This window comes from Ochlerotatus camptorhynchus, unplaced genomic scaffold, assembly GCF_037179485.1.
Source record: "Ochlerotatus camptorhynchus isolate MF236.1 unplaced genomic scaffold, CSIRO-AGI_Acam_v1.1 ptg000022l, whole genome shotgun sequence".
Classification (NCBI taxonomy): Eukaryota; Metazoa; Arthropoda; class Insecta; order Diptera; family Culicidae; genus Ochlerotatus; species Ochlerotatus camptorhynchus.
Genome location: NW_027040514.1, coordinates 3890311 through 3909528, shown reverse-complemented (window position 1 = coordinate 3909528; position 19218 = coordinate 3890311). Strand labels below are relative to the sequence as shown.

General features: G+C 38.9%; 1 protein-coding gene across 7 annotated transcripts in view; it reads right to left on the bottom strand.

The window, feature by feature from the left end:
* Window positions 1-10929: 10929 nt before the first annotated feature.
* bbc (choline/ethanolaminephosphotransferase 1 bbc) overlaps window positions 10930-19218 on the bottom strand; it is a 101583-nt gene continuing 93294 nt past the window's right edge. For all 7 annotated transcript variants that reach the window (XM_065227392.1, XM_065227417.1, XM_065227428.1 and 4 more), the window contains one exon: window positions 10930-11868. In XM_065227392.1, the coding sequence (XP_065083464.1) occupies window positions 11660-11868 (209 nt within the window). In that variant the 3' untranslated portion in view covers window positions 10930-11659. The remainder of the gene's footprint in view (window positions 11869-19218) is intronic.

Sequence of the window (19218 nt, the reverse complement as noted above, 5' to 3'; positions counted from 1 at the left end):
TTGATGTGTCGCATGATTTGTTTGACCCTAATCAGATGTTGGCCTCATCCCCCGGGACACCCGGAATATGTCCGGATGTGGCCAAAGTGGTTCTTGGAACTAGATTTGAGTTCCTTTGAACCAGAAATTGAATTCTCATGTATTTTGATGTGTCGCATGATTTGTTTGACCCTAATCAGATGTTTACCTCTTCCCCCGGGACACCCGGAATGTGTCCGGATGTGGCCAAAGTGGTTCTTGGAACTAGATATGAGTTCCATTGAACCAGTCGTTGAATTCTCATGTATTTTGATGTGTCGCATGATTTGTTTGACCCTAATCAGATGTTGGCTTCTTCCCCCGGGACACCCGGAATGTGTCCGATCTGGCCAAAGCGGTTCTAGAAACTAAATTTGAGTTCCATTGAACCAGTCGTTGAATTCTCATGTAATTTGATGTGTCGCATGATGGGTTTGACCCTAATCAAATGTTGGCCTCTTCCCCCGGGATACCCGGAATGTGTCCGGATGAGGGTAAAGTGGTTCTTGGAACTAAATTTGAGTTCCATTGAACCATAAATTGAATTCTCATGTAATTTGATGTGTCGCATGATGCGGTTGACTTAGCTTGTAAGATATTATTGTTAGGTTAAGATCTATTTAATAAAAAAAACATATGTTAGTTATAAGAAAATGAAAAATAAAATTTATTGATGAAGTCATGTTTATGCTTCAACTGTTTTCATTTTTATTAATTTAAAACCCATTGAAAAAGAAAATGGTGGTGAACAATCGGGAGCGCGCCGGGGCGCCTGAGGGCGGACAAAATGGCCGAAACGATCAGTTTTTTGACAGGTATCGTTTTCGCCTCAGGCGCCCAAATGTTGCAAATATGGTCGCCCCCGGCGCGCCGGCGACCAAAATTGGACCAAGCGGCGCCGCGAGGTTCGAGTCGCCCAAGTCCGCCCCGTCCGCCGAGCGGTCCGGGGGCGAGCCGTGGGCGACTAGCCCGCTGTATGTGGGCAGTGTTGAAGGAACTTCAAGCTGAACAATGCATTAGGTCCTAAATAACATTGACAGATTCTCTTCGTGGACTTTCTCTTTCGTTAAGAACTTGGGTAAAGAACCGGTTCTTCTCGTGTTTGTCTTATTAGAAGGTAGATTTGTTTTCCCTTTATTAAACGTCGGTCTCTGTTTCGCAATGTAGTGCCAATCACCGACGGACTTCGATTGATATGTTTTGTCATTCACAGTGGGACGAAATCAAAATAGTGGGACATGGCTATTTGCGACGAATCTATTAAGTGTAGCATTTTGATGTCTACTAGAATGTTTCTTCATTTGTTGAGTACTTTATCTGAGTAGTAACAAATTTTGCTTAAGGGGGGTAAACACTCTAATAAAAAACTGTTTTATGTCTTGTTAAAAACGAGGAACATCTATGAAAACATTGTAGATGAAATCATTTTCAGAAACTTTGTTGAAGTTGAAAAATTTCTATCTCTCAAGTGGACAAGGTTATAGGGTGCAAATGGAGTTCAAATAGTACCCCCTTAAAAGCGTTTTTTTGCCATGACTTTTTTTATATTTTTTTCTTTAATGTTGTAAGTGCTTAAAAATGCACATTTTTTCAGAAGAAAGCAAATCGCTATCTCCTTGTTTTAAGGTGAAAGTTAATAGTTTTCCGTTGATACTGACTTCACACCCGTTCGAACCACACCCAAATTTAAAAAAATGCACCAATACCAACAAGCATGGAAAATAAGCAAAATGGAAAGTATTGAAATTTTTACCATAGTCGCAAATACAATATAATTGTAAGATTATAATAATTCTACTACTGAAATGATAACTTCAATTCTAAGATTCCAAGTGCCGAAGAACAGGGAAGTCCTACTGAAGCTCAGGGAAAGACTGCCGAAGTTCAGAGAAGTCCTGCCATTTTAATTGGAAATCAGAAAATCAGGGAATCAAGGCAGTTTTCCTTTAGCAATGGCAAAGCTGGGTGATTTCCAAAATAGTTCAATTCATCTAATGATCTTTAAAAAATATCCTGATATATCAGAATATCTTCATCAAAAAGCCTGATATTTTTACAGAATATCTTTAAACCCTTGTGAAACAACTTGTAAAAATCGAGGAAGCTTTGGATTTAAAAAAAAACATTTCATTTAGTAATGGCAAAGGAGAGTGCTTTCTAAAATAGTTCAATTCATCTAATTATCTTTTAAAATATTCAGACACACATCAGAATACCTACATCCAAGGTTGCAAAGACTCATTTCAGCTAAAATAATGTTTTTCGGAATAATAAAACCAAAAGATGGTATGATGGCATGTTTTACTTGTAACTTACAAGAAGAGGTTACAAAGTATGCGTTGGAAATATAAAACCTGTAAATTTTGCTTTCTATGAGTCACAATCAGCGATTTGCTGATCGCTGAGTGAGTGAGTGAGTGAGTGAGTGAGTTTGTGAAAAATCGCTGATTGTGACTCTCATGAAGTGAAATAGACAGGTTTAATATGTCAAACACATTCTTTGCAACCTCTTCTTGTATCCTACCAATTCAAAATTTGATCATGGCATCTAATTATTTCATAATTTAGAAAAACATTGTTTTAGCTGAAATGAGTCTTTGCAACCTTGCCTACATCAAATAGGGTGAAATGGGTATCCTAAAATACATGTATACTTCGATACAACGTAACTGTCACTTTTGACTTCCATCGCCGATTTCTCGCAAACGATCATTCAAACAAGCAAAGTAAGAACACCATCGGACATATGAGATAATCACCCATCTATTGGTAATATTAATTTATATGATTCAATTGTTATCAGGGAAATATTGACGATGGAAGTCAAAAGTGACAGTTACGTTAAACCTGTACTTGTAAAAATTGAGGATCAATTGTTTTAAATTTTTTTTATCAAGGGCCAATGTGGATGATTTCTAAAATAGTTGAAGAAATAGTTCAATTTATCAATTATCTTTAAAAAAATCGAATGTCTGAAATAGTTCAATTTATCTGGTTGTCTCCATAAATAATGATAAAAATAATAATAATTGAAAATTAATGGTGTTTGGACTTACCTTTCGCCATCATCCGAAATCATCCAAAATCCGACCCAAAGGAGCTGTTTTGCTGCTTCTCTTCAGTTCCGAAACTTTCACCTTTTGACTGGTTTGTCTCGGAAGGTTCTGGAGAGTATCCTGATTCGTCCTGAGGTAATGCCTGTTGAAATTCTTCGTCATTCAGCTTCTGTTTCTCCGGGTGGCCCAAGCACGGAACATTGTTTTCTTTTCGAGGAGCCTTCGCAACTTCCGGTGATGGACCACAATCAGATGATTCAGGTTTTGGATCCGTTTTAAAATTTATTTATTTCCACCACTCGATAATCGAATTATTCTTTTGCTTCTTGAAACCCTGTTTTCGGACTATGCGCTTTCACTGTAGCTTGGCTTCTAAATCAACGCTTATTTTTTAGCAATTAGCTTACGCATATGCTTGAATTGTTTTTATCTTTTCACATATACACTTATATCAAAGATATCTAATTAACAAGATATTCCACTAATCAATTCCCCGAACAAGGCAATGGTGATCGCAGTGCCATCTGGTAAGTGCACATTGAAACTGTTGGGAGTCCCCCGCCAACTTTGCCACCAGGGCTCAATAACTGACAGGAGTCAGCATGACAGATGTCAGAGCGGACGTTGATGATAAGCTAAGAGGAAGAGAAGACAATACGGGGATGAAAACGAACCACTTTTTCTGTCAAACGCGAACCAGCTCGTGATTGGCTGATTTGAAGTGCATAAGGTAGAGATAGAGATAGAGATAGATATAGACCCCCGGACAAGTCACGAATGACCCAAGAGCGTTAAAGTGACTATAATAAAAAAAAAAGAAGCCAGTTGTCTTGTCTCGATGTCGTTAAGATTATATCAAGAGCAAATTTTCATTATGTCGTAAGTAACATTCGCACCGATAAGAGAAAAATAAAGTTTTGTTTTGATGACCGAAAAGTTATTCCTATTTCCAATTAAACACATATAATCTCATAGTGATAGCAATGTTTAACATATTTAGCCGGGCTTTAATCATACAAATGCAAATCGCTAGCTTTCATGCTAAGAAATACTGGTTTTTGAGTCAAAAGTTATTATACGTCGTTTGGTGGCCCATATTGTTACTTAAGTCAAAGTGTATTTACCAGGATATTCGGGAGAATTATCAATTACGTCTCCTTACGTGCAGCCCATTCATCATTTTAGGACCACCGACATCATCTTAGCAACAAACAGTTCGATTTATTCACTTTAATAATGAGAAAGCAAAACGACGAAAGTACACTTTTCATGGGTTTCTCAGTGCTGTTACTTAAGGCAAACGGCATCTCCATAGAAATCGGGTGACTTAAGTAACATCGAAAACTATTTTGATCGGAAGGTTATTACGTCAAAAAGCAATTCGACTGGTAAATAAATTTAAAAATGGGATGTGATCCTATATTCGGACAGCATATAGTGTAATAGCAGGAGCATCGATTGACACTGATAGCTAGACTTTGTTTACCTTTGTTACATTCGACGTAATGAAAATTTGCTCTTGATATTTCAATCATTACTATGAATGTTTTGATTTGCACTGTACTGTCCGCTCAGCGGTGTAGGTTTGTATATGCATGGATGTTGGTGTGTATTTTCTTCCAACGCTGCAGTTCAACGATATCTCGTCACAAACCGTTTGGCGCTGTTATCTGTCTCTATAAATTCCAAAGAGTGAAGGGGGTCTGCTTATATCCAACATGATTTAGGAATACCCTCAATTTAGCATTACTTTTATTATTTCAAGCTGAACATTGCATAAGGTCCTCAGTAACATTGATCGATTCTCTTCGTCGACTTTCTCTTTTGTTAATAACTTGAGCACATAATCGTTTCTTGTTGTGTTTGTCAAATTAGATGCTAGATAAAAGCTTTTTTTTATTGATCTGTGTGCTGAAAATACCTGGAAATTTAATTTAAATGGCCGTGGGGGAACAAAGAGAAAGTCGACGAAGAGAAACTATTAATGTTACTTAGGACCTAATGCAATGTTTAGCTTGATTTATTTTCAAGCGATTTCATCAAGGAGTTCTTGCGATAACGCATAGATGACTTTGCCGAATAATTATTACATCCGGTTTCAATTATCGATAATTGTCGCAGAACATTTCAAATTGAAATACCGAAAGATATCTTACAATATTCATCAATCATCTTGGAATTTGACGGAACTTCTTTAAAGCTGAAAAAAATAGCTGCCCTGATGTCTTTCTTGAAGTTTTCACATTTCTACTGATCATGTTCCTGGAACTTCCCTGTAATGCAACAGTTCTTAATATCTGTGGAACTAACCTTAAATTTGCGGAACTTCTGAAAGATACCCGCTGTTTCCTGAAATTAATAAAATTGCCCTAAAGTTCTTGAAATTTACCTGTCTCATTTGCAAAATAAAAGCCTTTTAAGATTGCACTCGTATACCTCACCGTGTAAAATTTTGAAACCATCATCACACTTATAGTTATTCTATTCTCCACGAGTGCCAACTTTGAGGGGGAGAGGTAGCTCATCGATTCTTCCGGTTCGCCTCCTAGTATCCGTCTATAAGGTACCAGGCGATAACCAGGGTAGTTGATCGATAGCTCGATGACGTCATTTCGTTGGCGTCTGCAATGGGAAATTCTCATAGCAGGCGTTGACGATGGGACGTTGTCGAGTTGTTGAATAGCAACTATCGTGGTAACTCACCGATTACCTGTCGATCTGCCAAATTTGGAAAGACGTCTGCATTGAATTATCTCATATAATAATATTCCGCCCACTATATCACAAGAAATTGCGAGTAGCTGAGTGGAATGGAGATAAGTTAAGCATTGGGTACAGGAAATCGCTTGTGTATCGTGTATTTTGCGAAACTCGTTGTTGTCGTTGGTTCCGGGTTTGAATGGATACACAAATTTGAGCAACGGTATTATGTGATATGAGAGGCTCGGTGGCCTTAGAGCAACCGTTTTTGCTTACTTAGCAGAACATCATGAGTCTAATCTCAGGCCCATCCACATTCAAGATTCGTCAATCGTTGTATTTGTTAATATGACTACATGGAAATAACAGCAACTCGGTGATTAAAAAGGTGCTCGTCTGCCTAGTGGCAAACGTTTTTGCTTACTGAGCAGAAGACCGTGGGTTTAGTCCCAAGCTCCTTCGCGTTATATGATCGTTAGGACATCAATTCAGCTTATCGTTTACCAAAACGAACCCTGCTGCAAACCCAACCCTCTTATCCAACATCCCAGTGATTCCTCGTGGAAGTGCAGAGGTGTTCTCGGCTTCCATCAAAGCGAGTGTCATGTCAACACAATCCTTCCCACTCCTTTCTTGACCTGTGTACGGGCGCGGCCGGCGCTGGTATTGCCTAATTTAAGATCACCAGTTTGAGGATGATTGCTAGTCCCAAGCATCGTCTATTGGTTCTCTGTGTAATTACAGCTGATCTGGCAGTAACAGAGTAGCAACCGTGGGCGGTCAATCAAGCTCAAGCAAGCAAGCTCAAGCTCTCCACGAGTGCCAATTTTGATTTGCCAATGACCAACAGTGTTATTTTGCATCTTCATATCGCCATTTTGAATCCAGCTTTATTTTTGAAAAGAACATATAGAAAAATATCAAGCTTATCTACAGAAAATTTTTACTCGAAAACTGGACAAGGCTTGGAGTCTTGGACAATATTGCAGGTAATAGATGAGACTATTTAAGAGTGCATATTTTATGCACTCTAAGAAAATTTACCCAACTTTTTTTTTTAATTTCAAATGAAGCTTAAAAACATTTTTTTCTCAAAAAAGGATTTTTGTATTCTTTATTTGTTGATATGTTTAAGGGGACAAAAAATTCCATCTATTGCACTATAGGTCAAGATGAAATGATGGATAAAAAAGTTCTGATTTTTTTAAAACTCGTTTTTGGAAAAATATCCAAAACTTGGTACAATTACTGTTTTGACTTTATATAATAAAAGTACTTAAAATTTACAATAAAAAAGCACCCCAGTAAAATTTTGCTAAGTCGCACCGTTTTCGAGATGAAGCGGTTTGAAAGTAGATATTTTTAAAATGTTGGTAGTTTTTGGCCATTTTTAAATGTATTTCGCGGTTTTCCAGTTCCGAAAATATTTTATATATTTGTGCATTTAAAGTTTCGAGGTGGTTCTGAGAATGAGGATGTCACATTATTTTAAAACACGCAAGAACATCATTTGTAATGGTGGCTTTCTTACATCCTACAACAAATGTAAGTTTCCATTAAATATGATCTAATGTTACACCGATAAGACAACACTATGTTCCTATCAGAGACGTGTTGGGAGCTCGTGATATCAGCTATATGCAGTCGGCTTATGTGTTTCTTTAAATGTCTAGTATAAGAATATAATTCCTTTGTCGTTTGTCTCTCTTTGATAGTTTTTGTTTGTCTTGTTCCCCCGTCTCGATGAGTCTCATCGTCGCCCACTGGTCACCATAGCCGGTCGAACTCCAGACGAAACTAGAACCGCACTACCGTTCACGAAACCTCACCCCCAAGCTCCTCCCCTTTTCCTATCCTTCGACAATGTACCCCTCTAACCTCGGGTAAGCCGCGAGTATTCGGCCCAACTCCTACTAGACATAGAATTAAGTGAATTTTGTTACAAACAAAGCATAGTTCAGGCTGCGTAAAGCTAATGCGATTAGGCCTTCCAAATAAACGAACTAGTTTAAAAAAATTATGTGACACCGATAATGACCATGCATCAGAACCATAGTCTTAACAACTTCAAACTAGGGAACAACTAATAGAAGATTAGGCATCACATATATGCAGACTAACTAACTCATTTTTTCCTTGTTTCAAGATCATCCTCGGTGGACAAAGCCGAGTCTTGTCGCTATTAAGAAGGCATAAAAAACAACAAGGACTAAAATGTGTTCCTTCACACTTTACTGATCACTGAAAAATCCTTTTCCCCTAGTTTGAAGCAGTCAGCACTAGGAATCGGTGGTAGATCTTACATCCCGTAACGTACCGCGAAAGGGTGACCTACCCACGTTACGGGGCAACTTCTTTAAAGTTCCTGCAAGTTTTCTAAAGTTAATGGAACTGCCCTGAAGGTATCTTATCTTCATACGAGTTCAAGAATGTTTCCTGAAATCTATGGAACAGCCCTGCTGCTATTGAAACTTACCCTTAAATCACAGACAAACAGATGTATCACTTCATTGTGTATCTTCATTCACGCATTTAACGGTTGATTTGAATATTATCAGTTCCGCGAACTACCCGTCGCAGCGCTGGCATCGGATCACTTTGACGTTTCTATACATTCTAAAGAATTTTTATGCAATATTGTTTGCGAGTTAGCGAGCAAGTTTGTTTTCCGCGAGAAGCCCGAGAGATGTCGTTACTGAGGTCCTATGTTTTGAGATACTATGTTTTCAAGAAACACTTTTTCAAAGAGTTACGTCTGTTTGTCTGTGCTTAAATCTAAGTAAACTTCCCCGAAGCTCTGGATGATCTTGAAATTCTTGGAACTAATTTGAGGTTTTTGGAAGTTTCTTGAAGTAGTAGTAGTTTGTAGTATCACAGCAAACAAGGAGTAGCAATTTCAAATTTGTATGTTTTGTGGAAGCTGACATTTGTGCCTTTAAAGGTTCACGCTAAGGCTTCCTTAGAGTATCACCTTAAATCTATCATATTACTGTCCAAAAGTTCACAATGTTTCTGATGTTCATTGAAGTGCCCTAAAGTTTTCAGAATTGTTCCAAAGTTATCTGGTCATTCCTTAATATCTTTAAACATACATGAAGCTTCAACAGCACAAATGTCAGCTCCCACAAAACATACACGACCAATAAGCAAGGGAGTAGCCAGGTTTCGAGCTAGGGAGGGGCGAAAAAAAATTACTATGGAAAATTTGGCCGAATGCCCTTTCACCGAACGCCATTTCCCCCAACGCCTTTGTGTTGTTAAGTTTAGGGGGGGGGGCAGTCAACCCCTCATGCCCCTCTCTGGCTACGCCTATGCCAATAAGACAAATTGCTACAATGGGCCGTATGAATAAAAAGAGTTTACTTTACTTTCCCGTGCTTTTCTTACGGGAAAAGTAAAGTAAACGCTTTTATTCATACGACCTAATGCAACAATATTCAAAAACTAAATACGATTGGGAATGGTTTGCTGGCTGTTGCCGCTGGTATTGTGCGTTTCCCAGGTACCCTATTTAAGCTTCAGTTGGTTGCGGTGGCTATTCTTTTCCTTTTATTCCTTACAAAGCGTATTGTGTCCTCATCGATACTAAAGCTGGGTTTACAGTAGGCAAGTCAAATGATCAACTCAGTTGAATTCAATTAGCTTGAAAAGTTGAGCCTGGTTCAACTTTTTTCAATTCAAGTGAGTTGATCAAGTCAGTTGAATGGCATGGTTTCTACGTTCAATTCGCGTTCAAGTCAGTTGAATTCAACTGATTTGATCAATTGACTTGCCCTGTCTAAACTCAGCTTAAGGTACGGAGGTCCAGCCTGGATTAAAGCGCTAAAAACGAAGCAGAACCAAAGGAAATTGAGCAGTACGTTCCGGCTCATGACCTGCGAGTCGTGAGTGCGTACAGAACCATTTCTATGGAGGCAGTATGCGTTACCGCCGGTATGATCCCAATTGGCATCACCTTGGCGGAGGACTACGAGTGCTATATGACGAGAGAAACCAGAGGAGTACGAAAAATTGTGAGAACCGTGTCGATGGCTAAGTGGCAGCAGGAGTGGGATGCAGCAGAGAACGGTAGATGGACACACAGTCTAATGCCGATTCTTTCGACCTGGGTGAACAGGAAGCACGGAAAAGTCAATTTCCACTTGACGCAGTTCTTGTCTGGTATGGCTGCTTCAGGGAAGTACCTGCATCGGTTCGGACACACAACGTCACCCTTCTGCGGGAATGTGGAAGAATCACCAGAGCACGTGGTTTTCGAATGTCCTAGATTTGATGATGTTCGAGAGGAGATACTCGCCCTTAGCGCGGAGAATGTCGTCGAAGAAATGTGTCTAGGAGGGCACTTTAACACCGTCAGCAGAACAGTAACGCAGATCATGTCAGCGCTGCAGCGAAAATGACGAGAAGACCAGCTAGATGGGCCTATTCTGCGCGGCGTGTGAAATGAGGTGACAGTGAAGTGATGGTGAAGTGACAATTGTCACCTCGGGTGAGGTGACTCTCCATTTGATTTGCACGGAGAGTCACCTCACCCGAGGTGACATTTGTCACTTCACAAGTGACAGCGTGTCACCTCACCTCACACGCCGCGTAGAATAGGCCAAAGAAAGTAGTAATGTGCTCACACAAGTGCGAAGTGAAAGCCCAAGCCGGGAGAACTCTCCGTCAGAGTAGGCTGAATCCACCACCGGGGGATAACCGAGAAGAACGTGACGCTGGGAGCTAAATGGCTTACAAATTGGAGAGACGATCAGCGAACTGGAAGCGCCAATTAGCTGAGGTAAAGTGAGGTGCGTAATGCACAGCCCCCTACGACAAGTGGTTCCGGGGAAAAGGGTAAGACGTCCAAGGAGGTTTTAGTGCGGTAAGAATCCCACACACCGTGTCACCGCGACCGTGCGCCCGGTCGTCAAGCGGTGGCATGATGGCCTTTTTGAAGGTTTCCTTCTTGCAAAAAAAACACACACACACCCACATCAGAGAAACTATCCTGAAAATCCGGGAAAATCAAATAATTTACATTTTTAAATCCAGGGGCCACCCACAACCTAGTTTCGCAAAATGAAAATTTACAAAAGTGCTTATAAACGATATGCTTTGAGCTTCGTTGCAACACCACTGTCGAGGGAATTTCGGACAAAATGAATCGGATTGCTTTAGTCTATTGCATTGTTATTCAATCATCATCCCTAATAAATAAATACAACTATCGAATAGCTAGAACTACACGCTCGAGTCACTACGTTTTCCACACAGCACATTTTGCTCTTTTATATACAAGCAACATTTTCCGATACTAGTTACCGGCAGAAACAATGTCCATTACGTTTTAATATGTTAACCCAAATCACGCTACCAATAAGCAAAGATACTAAAACAAGACAAAAGTTTGAACAAAATCATATTTCCCTTCTTATTGTTATTGTCTTTTATTACCAAAAATAAGAATGGCCAACGAATGAACTCGACGGTGTGATGTAATCGCGTTACCGCTTTTTAGGAATTTGATAAAATTCGTATAATGCAGAAGCATCGTTACCCGGCAGTTTCAAACCGAAAATGACAGATAACCATGCGTCTCCACCATATGATATGGATTGATTGTTGAATTCCGTAACCGTAAAGCTGCAAAACGATTACACAACCATTACTATTCGACTTATATACATTCCAATTTCCCCTTCTTTACTAAGGCAAGTTCGCGGCGTTTGATCAAATTGACTATTTCCAAACTAGATGAAGATCACTTCCTTCGGTTAAAAGAGCGCGAATTCTCGTTGGTTATCCGGTAGCGAAGGGAAAAAAGCGGTAATTATGCTTCTCGGTGTGGCGATAAGACGTTCAAGAGGTTTGTAACCAAAATCGCCAGAATCGGTGTGTCCTACCTAGTGCTGGTGTGGTCGTCTGGGTGACGCTTGAGGTGTAACCTGCGGAGTACCGCCATCCTCGGACGATGGAGCCCGCTTGAACGACGGAGGCACGATCAGGTTCCGAAGCGGGCTGGACTGGGGCGATTTGCTGGCACGGCTACTGCTGTTGCTGCTGCTGTTGTTGTTGTTGAAGGAGTGGTCCTCCGCTTCCGACGATGACGATGCTGTAGGCGATTGTTAAGGGGACGCTCGAAGCGGAAGATATGGTGGTAGTGGTGGTGTGTAGGGTAGGGTTGAAAATCCAACGCAAAACAACCAGGTGAAATGAGGACCAGGTGCAAATTTTAAATAAAGGCGGGAATAGAAGAGAAATAGGAAACGCAAAGATTAAAAAAGTATTCGAATAACCATGGCACGGAAACAATTCTAAGAGAGAAATTAAATCAAACATCTAGATAATCGATGAAGCGATGATGTTGGTATGTAACAGTGGAATGTGGGTGGTATTATTCGGTGCGATACAACAGTGAACCAGTTCACACTTGCTAACTAAACTACACAGAATATAGATGAACGTGAAGTGATTCAAAATTAAATGATGTACCGAAAATAACAAGCGGCAGACTAATTTTCCCTTATGTTGAGACAAGGCCCACGTAAAACACATTAACCTAACGTAAATAAAAGACAAACAAACAACACAAAAACTAAACAAAGCATAAATAACACACTGAATCCTTCTAACTAAAACAAATCCTAAAAAAGAAAAAGATAAAAACTTAAAACTCCCAGCAAGTTGAAGCATTGAAAACAACTTCAAACCGAATAGAATTAACCTCCTACTGAAAACTGGTAGTGGGAAAAAAAATCAAAGCTACTAACCTTTCTGAGAAATCAACATTTTTGTCTACATTCTCTGACTCGGTCAAGAATCGTTTCGAAAATGTTCCGGAACGTGTACGACATGTTCCGCGTAGTATTTGTGGGAGCACTTTCTATGAAAATCGAAACGAAATAAACCTAACGAAGGGAAATCGGATAGACGTATGGTGGGCGTGGGTTGGCTCTTGAAAAGAAGTGATAATTCTCGAGTACACTGAAATGTCATGGTGATGGGGTCATTAGGCCGAACGCCATTAGGCCAAAAGGCTCATTAGGCTGAAATTTTGGTTGCAGAAAAGTCCCACTTCAATTCACCTTCTCCGGTAGAGATCTAGATAAAAAATTTCCAGAGTATCAAATATTCTATTAGTTCAATTTTTCATTTTCAATAAATAATAAATGCATATTTTTGGAATATTTAAAAATATGGACACTTGAAGCTTAAATTAAACTTCAATCCCTCTAATCCAGGATACTGAAATTGATCGACTCGTACTTATCACGGGAGGACGCAAAAGGTAAAATTTGAAGGCAATCTGTCTACCATCTGGTGTGCCACAAGGTTCACATCATGGCACATAGAAAAAAAATCTGAATTGGTGATGCAAACTTCCTTTTCACGTAAACTAGTTACTTGCAAGAAATGTTGCTTACAAAAATGGATGATTGCATACAAAATTTGGAATATTTCATGAAATGTCTCATGAACGATCTATAATGTAAACTTGTATGATATTTGTCGCTCCATTTATGTGCATCATAGTGACATAAATTCGCACTAGTTATTAGAAATCTGGACGAATTCTACCTTAATCCCAGAAGGAATTTCTTTTTAAATCCCAGAGGAACTCTCTCTGGATTTCCGGAGAAATTCAATTGAAATTTCTCAAGTAATACCCACCGAATTTTCGGAGTAATCCTCAAAATTCATGAAAGGTCTCTTTCAAAATTCTTGCAAGCATTATCTCAAAACTCTTAGAGGAATCCTCTCGGAACTTTTGGAGATGTTTTTTTTTTTATGATTTCCGGAACAATTTCCTCAGAATCTTCGATTGTATTCAAAAAGAATTTTACCAATGAAATGGACCACTTCGTCAAGCAGTTTTGGCGTGTCTTTCTACCAGCGATTTCTCAAAACTGGACCAACAAATTAATATTTTTTAATGAAACGCTCAAATCTTGTCTACTTTTCTCGTGGATGTGGAAGAAAATATATCAAATTATTGTTTTATTTCGAAGTTCGAGTGGTAGTAAATGTCATTTTACCTGCTCAAATGAAGGGATTAATTGTTTCTGAATTCCCGAAGGGATTCTCTGTTAATCTCCGGAGGAATTCTCTGAGCAACTTTCTCAGAATTCGAATAACCATGGCTTAGTATTCTGAGAGGAATACTGTTAAACTTTCCGGAAGCATTAATTCTGAATTTCTGGAAATATTCGCTACAATTTCCTGGAGTTTTCTCTAAGAATTTTCAGAGAAAAACTCCGATTATCCACATAAATTCTCTATTTCTTGGAGGAATTCTCTTAGAATTCCCAGAAGGAATGTCTCTGAAATTTTGGAGGATTTCTTTCTTAATTCCAGGAGAAAATCTTTCTCTATATTCTCGGAGAAATTCTCACTAAATTACTGAAGAATTACATCAGCATTTTCGAAGGATTATTCTCAAGATTCTTGGGAATTCAATAAATAATTGAGCACGGGAGAATTCGCTCAGAATTTGCAAAAGAATTCAAACAGAATTTTAATGAAGAAAATCTTTCTGAATTTCCTGGAGAATTCTCTCACAATCCCGGGGGAATACTCTGCGCAACATTTTTAGAACTCCCGAAGGAATTCTTTCCCATCTACTGAAGGAATTGACCACTTTGTCAAGCAGTTTTGGCGTGGCTTTCTACCAGCGATTTCACAAAACTGGACCAACTAATTTCAATTTTTTATGAAACGCACAAATGTTGGCAACTTTTCTCGAGGTTCTAGGAGATAAAATATCAAAATAATGTTTTATTTCATACTTCGAATGGTAGTAAGCGTCATTTTAACTGCTCGAATGGAGGTGTTAATTAGTCTTTTAGTAGTTCCGGAGTAATACTGGTCGACTTCAAAACTCTACGAATACCTGAAGTTTTTCTGTAAGAATTTTCAAAGGAATCTTCAATTATCCAGAGCTTATCAAAATACCCGTAGATTTTTTTTTAATTCTCTCAGGATCTATAAAATTCCGGAAGAACTCTATCTTAATTCCACCATGGATTCTTTTTGAATTCCCGGAGCATTCCTTCAGAATTTTCAGATCCTCTCAAAAATCCTCCGAGCAGTTCTCTCAACATTCTTGGAAGGGCACAGAAGAATGCTCTCTAAATTACTGAAGAATTACATTAGTATTTTCGAAGGATTATTCTCAAAATTCTTGGAAGGGCACGGAAGAATTCTCTCAGAATTCTCAAAAGAATTCAAACAGAACTATACTAAAGAAAATCTTTCTGAGTAAAATTCCCAGGAGAATTCTCTCTCAATCCCGAGGAAATACTCTGCGCAACATTTTTAGAACTCCCGAAAGGAATCTTTTACCCTCTCCTGAAGGAATTCTTTTAGTATTCCCGGAGGAAAACTGGTCGACTTTCCGGAAGAACCTGAAGTTTTTCTGTAAGAATTTTCAGAGGAAATCTTCGATTATCCAGAGAATTTCTCTCAAAATTCCCGTAGAAATGTTTAAAATTCTCTCACGAACTCTGAAATTCCAGAAGAAACGTGCCTTAATTCCACGAAGGATTCTTTCTGAATTCTTGGAGGATCTCTCCCGGATAAATTATCTTTAAATTTCCGAAAAACTCTTTCAGAATTTTCGTAGGAATTTTCTCAAAATTCTCAGACGAATTTTCTCAACATTCTTGGAAGGTCACAGGAGAATGCTCTCTAAATTACTGAAGAACTACATCAGCATTTTAGAATCTCAAAAGAATTCTCTCAGAGTTCTCAAAAGCATTCAATCAGAATTTTGCTAAATTCCCGGAAGAATTATCTCTCAATCCCGGAAGAAATACTCTGAGCAACTTGTTGAGAACTCCCAGGAAGGAATCGTGCTCCCTTTCCTAAAGGAATTCCCCTAGTATTTTCGGAGGAATACTGTCCAACTTCCCGGAAGAACTAACTCCAAATTGCTGGAAATACTCTCTGCAAAAGCCTGGAGTTAATCTCTAAGAATTTTCAGGGGATATCTTCTATTATCCAGATAAATTTTCAATTTTTGAAGGAATTCTCTCTGAGTTCTCGGAAGGAATATCTCTGAAATTTTGGAATTTTTCTCCCTAAATTCCAGGAAGAATTCTTATGAGCCACACACAATGGATCTGATCCGTTGCGGTTAATCTGACAGTTAGACAAAAGATTTAGCTGTCATTTTGCCGGAGCGTATCACCGCCGGATATCTTCTCCTTTTGATATTATAGTAATTTTATCAAATGTTTGATCATTCGTGACTTGACGCGTTTGGCGTTAGAGGCATGGATACTCGCTATGGGCTCGTGGAAAAGTTCTATCAAAATTCCTGAAGGAAAAATCTTTGCATTGTTGAGGGAATTCCAACAGAATTACCAGAAGAATTATCACCGACAAATCGACATGAATGACCATACAAAGCACCATAAAATTTATGATCAAAGCACAAAACTGGCATCTGCTGCCGTATTCGCACTAAATGTGGTTCCTAGCCACAAACACGCATACAAAATGTGTGAGTTGCTTTGTGTCTAATCTATTCCGGGCAAATTAGTTTTTATCTAGATAACAAATTTCTATGGTTTTAACAGATGGGATCGCTGCATGAATCCGCCGTTATGAATTCTCGATCAAGAGTTAAGTTTAAGTTTCATGTCGGTGTGTCGGTGAAGTTACAGAGGCACTCGATTTTTTGAAAAAAAATAGACTTCCCGGAATCATTCCAGGATTACTCTCAAAATTTTTGGAGGGGCACGGGAGAATTCTCTCAGAATCCCCAAAAGAATTCAAAAATATTTTTACTTAAGAAAATCTTTCTAAATTCCCAGCATAATTCTCTCAATCCTGGGGGAATACTCTGAGCAACATTTTTAGAACTCCCGAAGGAATCATTTCACATCTCCTGAAGGGATTCTTTAAGTATTTCTGGAGGAAAAATGTTCGACTTTCTGGAAGAACTAACACTTTTTTTTTTTGAAAATACTCTCTACGAATACCTGGAGTTTTTTCTAAGATCTTTCAGAGGAAATCTTCGATTATACAGAGAAATTCTCTCAAAATTTCCGAAGAAATTCTCTAATTTCTAGTGGAATTCCTTCAGGATTCCCGAATCTGAATATCTGAATTTCCAGAAGAACTCTTTCTCAATTCCAAGAAGGATCCTCTCTGAATTCGCAGAGGATCTCTCTCTGGGAATTCAGAATTTCTGGATGAAATCTCTCCAGGAATTAAGAATTTCCGGAGGAAATCTCCGAAAAATCCCATATGAATTATCCAAGAGTTCCCACAAGAAAGCGGCCATTGCAATAGCTTTCTGCTGAGAAGTATAATATAAATATGATCCATTAGGGTCAGTGGGATTTAGCTAACATTCTAAGCTTCTCAAAGGATTTCTGAGCTTCCCAGAAGTTCATTGTAATTCACAAAAGTTCTCAAAATATATCTGAACTTTTAAAAATATGTCCGTACATTTAATAATTTTTCAGAACATCTCAGAGGTTCTCTGAGCTTCTCCAAGGTTCTTTGAACTTATCCGAGAAGCTTTAAACTTCTCTAAACCTCTCAAAGGATTTCTCAAAATATGTATTAATTTTAAGTGCTCAGAACATCTCAGTGACGTCGCGTCCACATGTGCAACCTGTGCACGACACATGTGTAAATGATTTAAAGAAAAGCGCTTAGATTTGTATAGATTTTATGGTCACATTATAGCTGTACTTCTTTACTCCAGACCACAAGTGACCATGAATACACTATTTTATAATGTGGCTCGATTAAATCTTCGACCTTGGTTTGCTTAAAAAAGGATTGAATTCAGTTCGGATAGTCTGCCTAATCCCTAATGCATTGACAAAACTCGTTAAATATTGCACCTAAAAGCGAGCTTTTTTGAGAGGCGGTGGTAAGTTTGTGAATGGTCAAATGCCTGATGTAAACCAAGCAGACCTTCTATCACTACTTGAAACGTACCACAAATTTTCCGCAATACATGGTGGTTTGCACCACTAGTTGTAATTGAAACTTTCAGCAATCACGCATCAAACGGGAGCAACACGGAAACAGCAGTCTGGTACGCTTTGGACGTTATCATACTTGCAGACCGGTTTGAATGTGTGAGTTTAAATTAGAAGAACATCTGTGATGTATGGGTGCCTAAAGCGTGCATTTCTGGCTGTGCACTTGGATATCTGATTGCAGGCAAAGAGAGTAATGGAGAAAGAGAGCGCAAAAGCTCGCTCTAAATCTCTTGTCAGTTGTAAATCTCTCAATTACCCAGGGGTTTGACATATAGCTGAATACACGTACTCAACATCAAAACAACAAAACATATCATGGTACCGCTGTCAACGTTGCAGATGTTCGGTACGCAGCAAACTTGAGCGATATGACAGCCATATCCATCCCCTGCAATTACCGATGGTTGCACCGGTGCGCCTGTCAAAACTTATGAGCTTCCTCTGTTTCATTCTGATAGTGTTGTTCTGATGAATAAAGAGTTTATTAATTCAAGTTTGCTACTCAGGGGACTTCATGAAATTTCCCTAGATTTTGACACTGTTTAAAAAAAACGTATCGTATCAAAAAACGTTTTCGGAACTGTTTGAGGGATATTCTTCATTACACTTCAGTCGAAAGAGTACTAGAACATCTCATAGGTTCTCTGACCTTATCCGAGGTTCTGTGAGTGACTTAGCGATTCTCTAAGTCCCTCAAACGTTTTCTGAGTTTCGCAGAAGTTTTATGAAATTCTCACAGCTTCACTGATTTTCACAAAGTTCTGCTTCAAATGATCCCTGAAACGCCACCCACATTAGATCCAGAACTGACGCGTTGCGGTAAAGTGAGAGCTAAATCTATTGTCTAACTGTCAAATTTACGTCAACGCAACGCAAACGGATCTAATGTGGGTGGCCCTGGATCCTCCAGGAGTTCTCTTAACGCCTCATGAGTTTTCTGAACTTTCCAGAAGGTTTCTTATCTTTTCAACAGTTCATTAAGCTGCCAAGAAGATCTCTGATCAATCCGAGGGGGGTGACTCTATCTACGATGAAGGAAAAATTGTTTTTTGCTGTGGTTAGCTGCGCGCACGCTGAGTAGATAGTAAGAAGATTTATGACGATTCTGAAGATTCCTTGCAAAAAGATGATGCACGATGCAAGTAGATGCGAGAAATTAAAGAAGATTTTTCGAAGATTGATTAGCTAGTGTGAGATTTGTTGAGCATCTAGAATTGAGATTTAGATGTGTCGTCCCCCTCGGATCAATCGATGAATACTCTGAATTTTTCAAGAGGATTCCAGAAGTTTTCTAAGACTTTTAGGGGTTTCCTGAACTTCTAAGAAGCTTTAAGCGATTCCTGTAAGCAGTGTTGGGAAAATATCAAAAAATCAAATCTCAACAAAGAGCAAGATCAAGCTTGATTTTCGTAGACAAAAATCAACTGCGGCTGATATATAAGCTCTGATATCGTAGC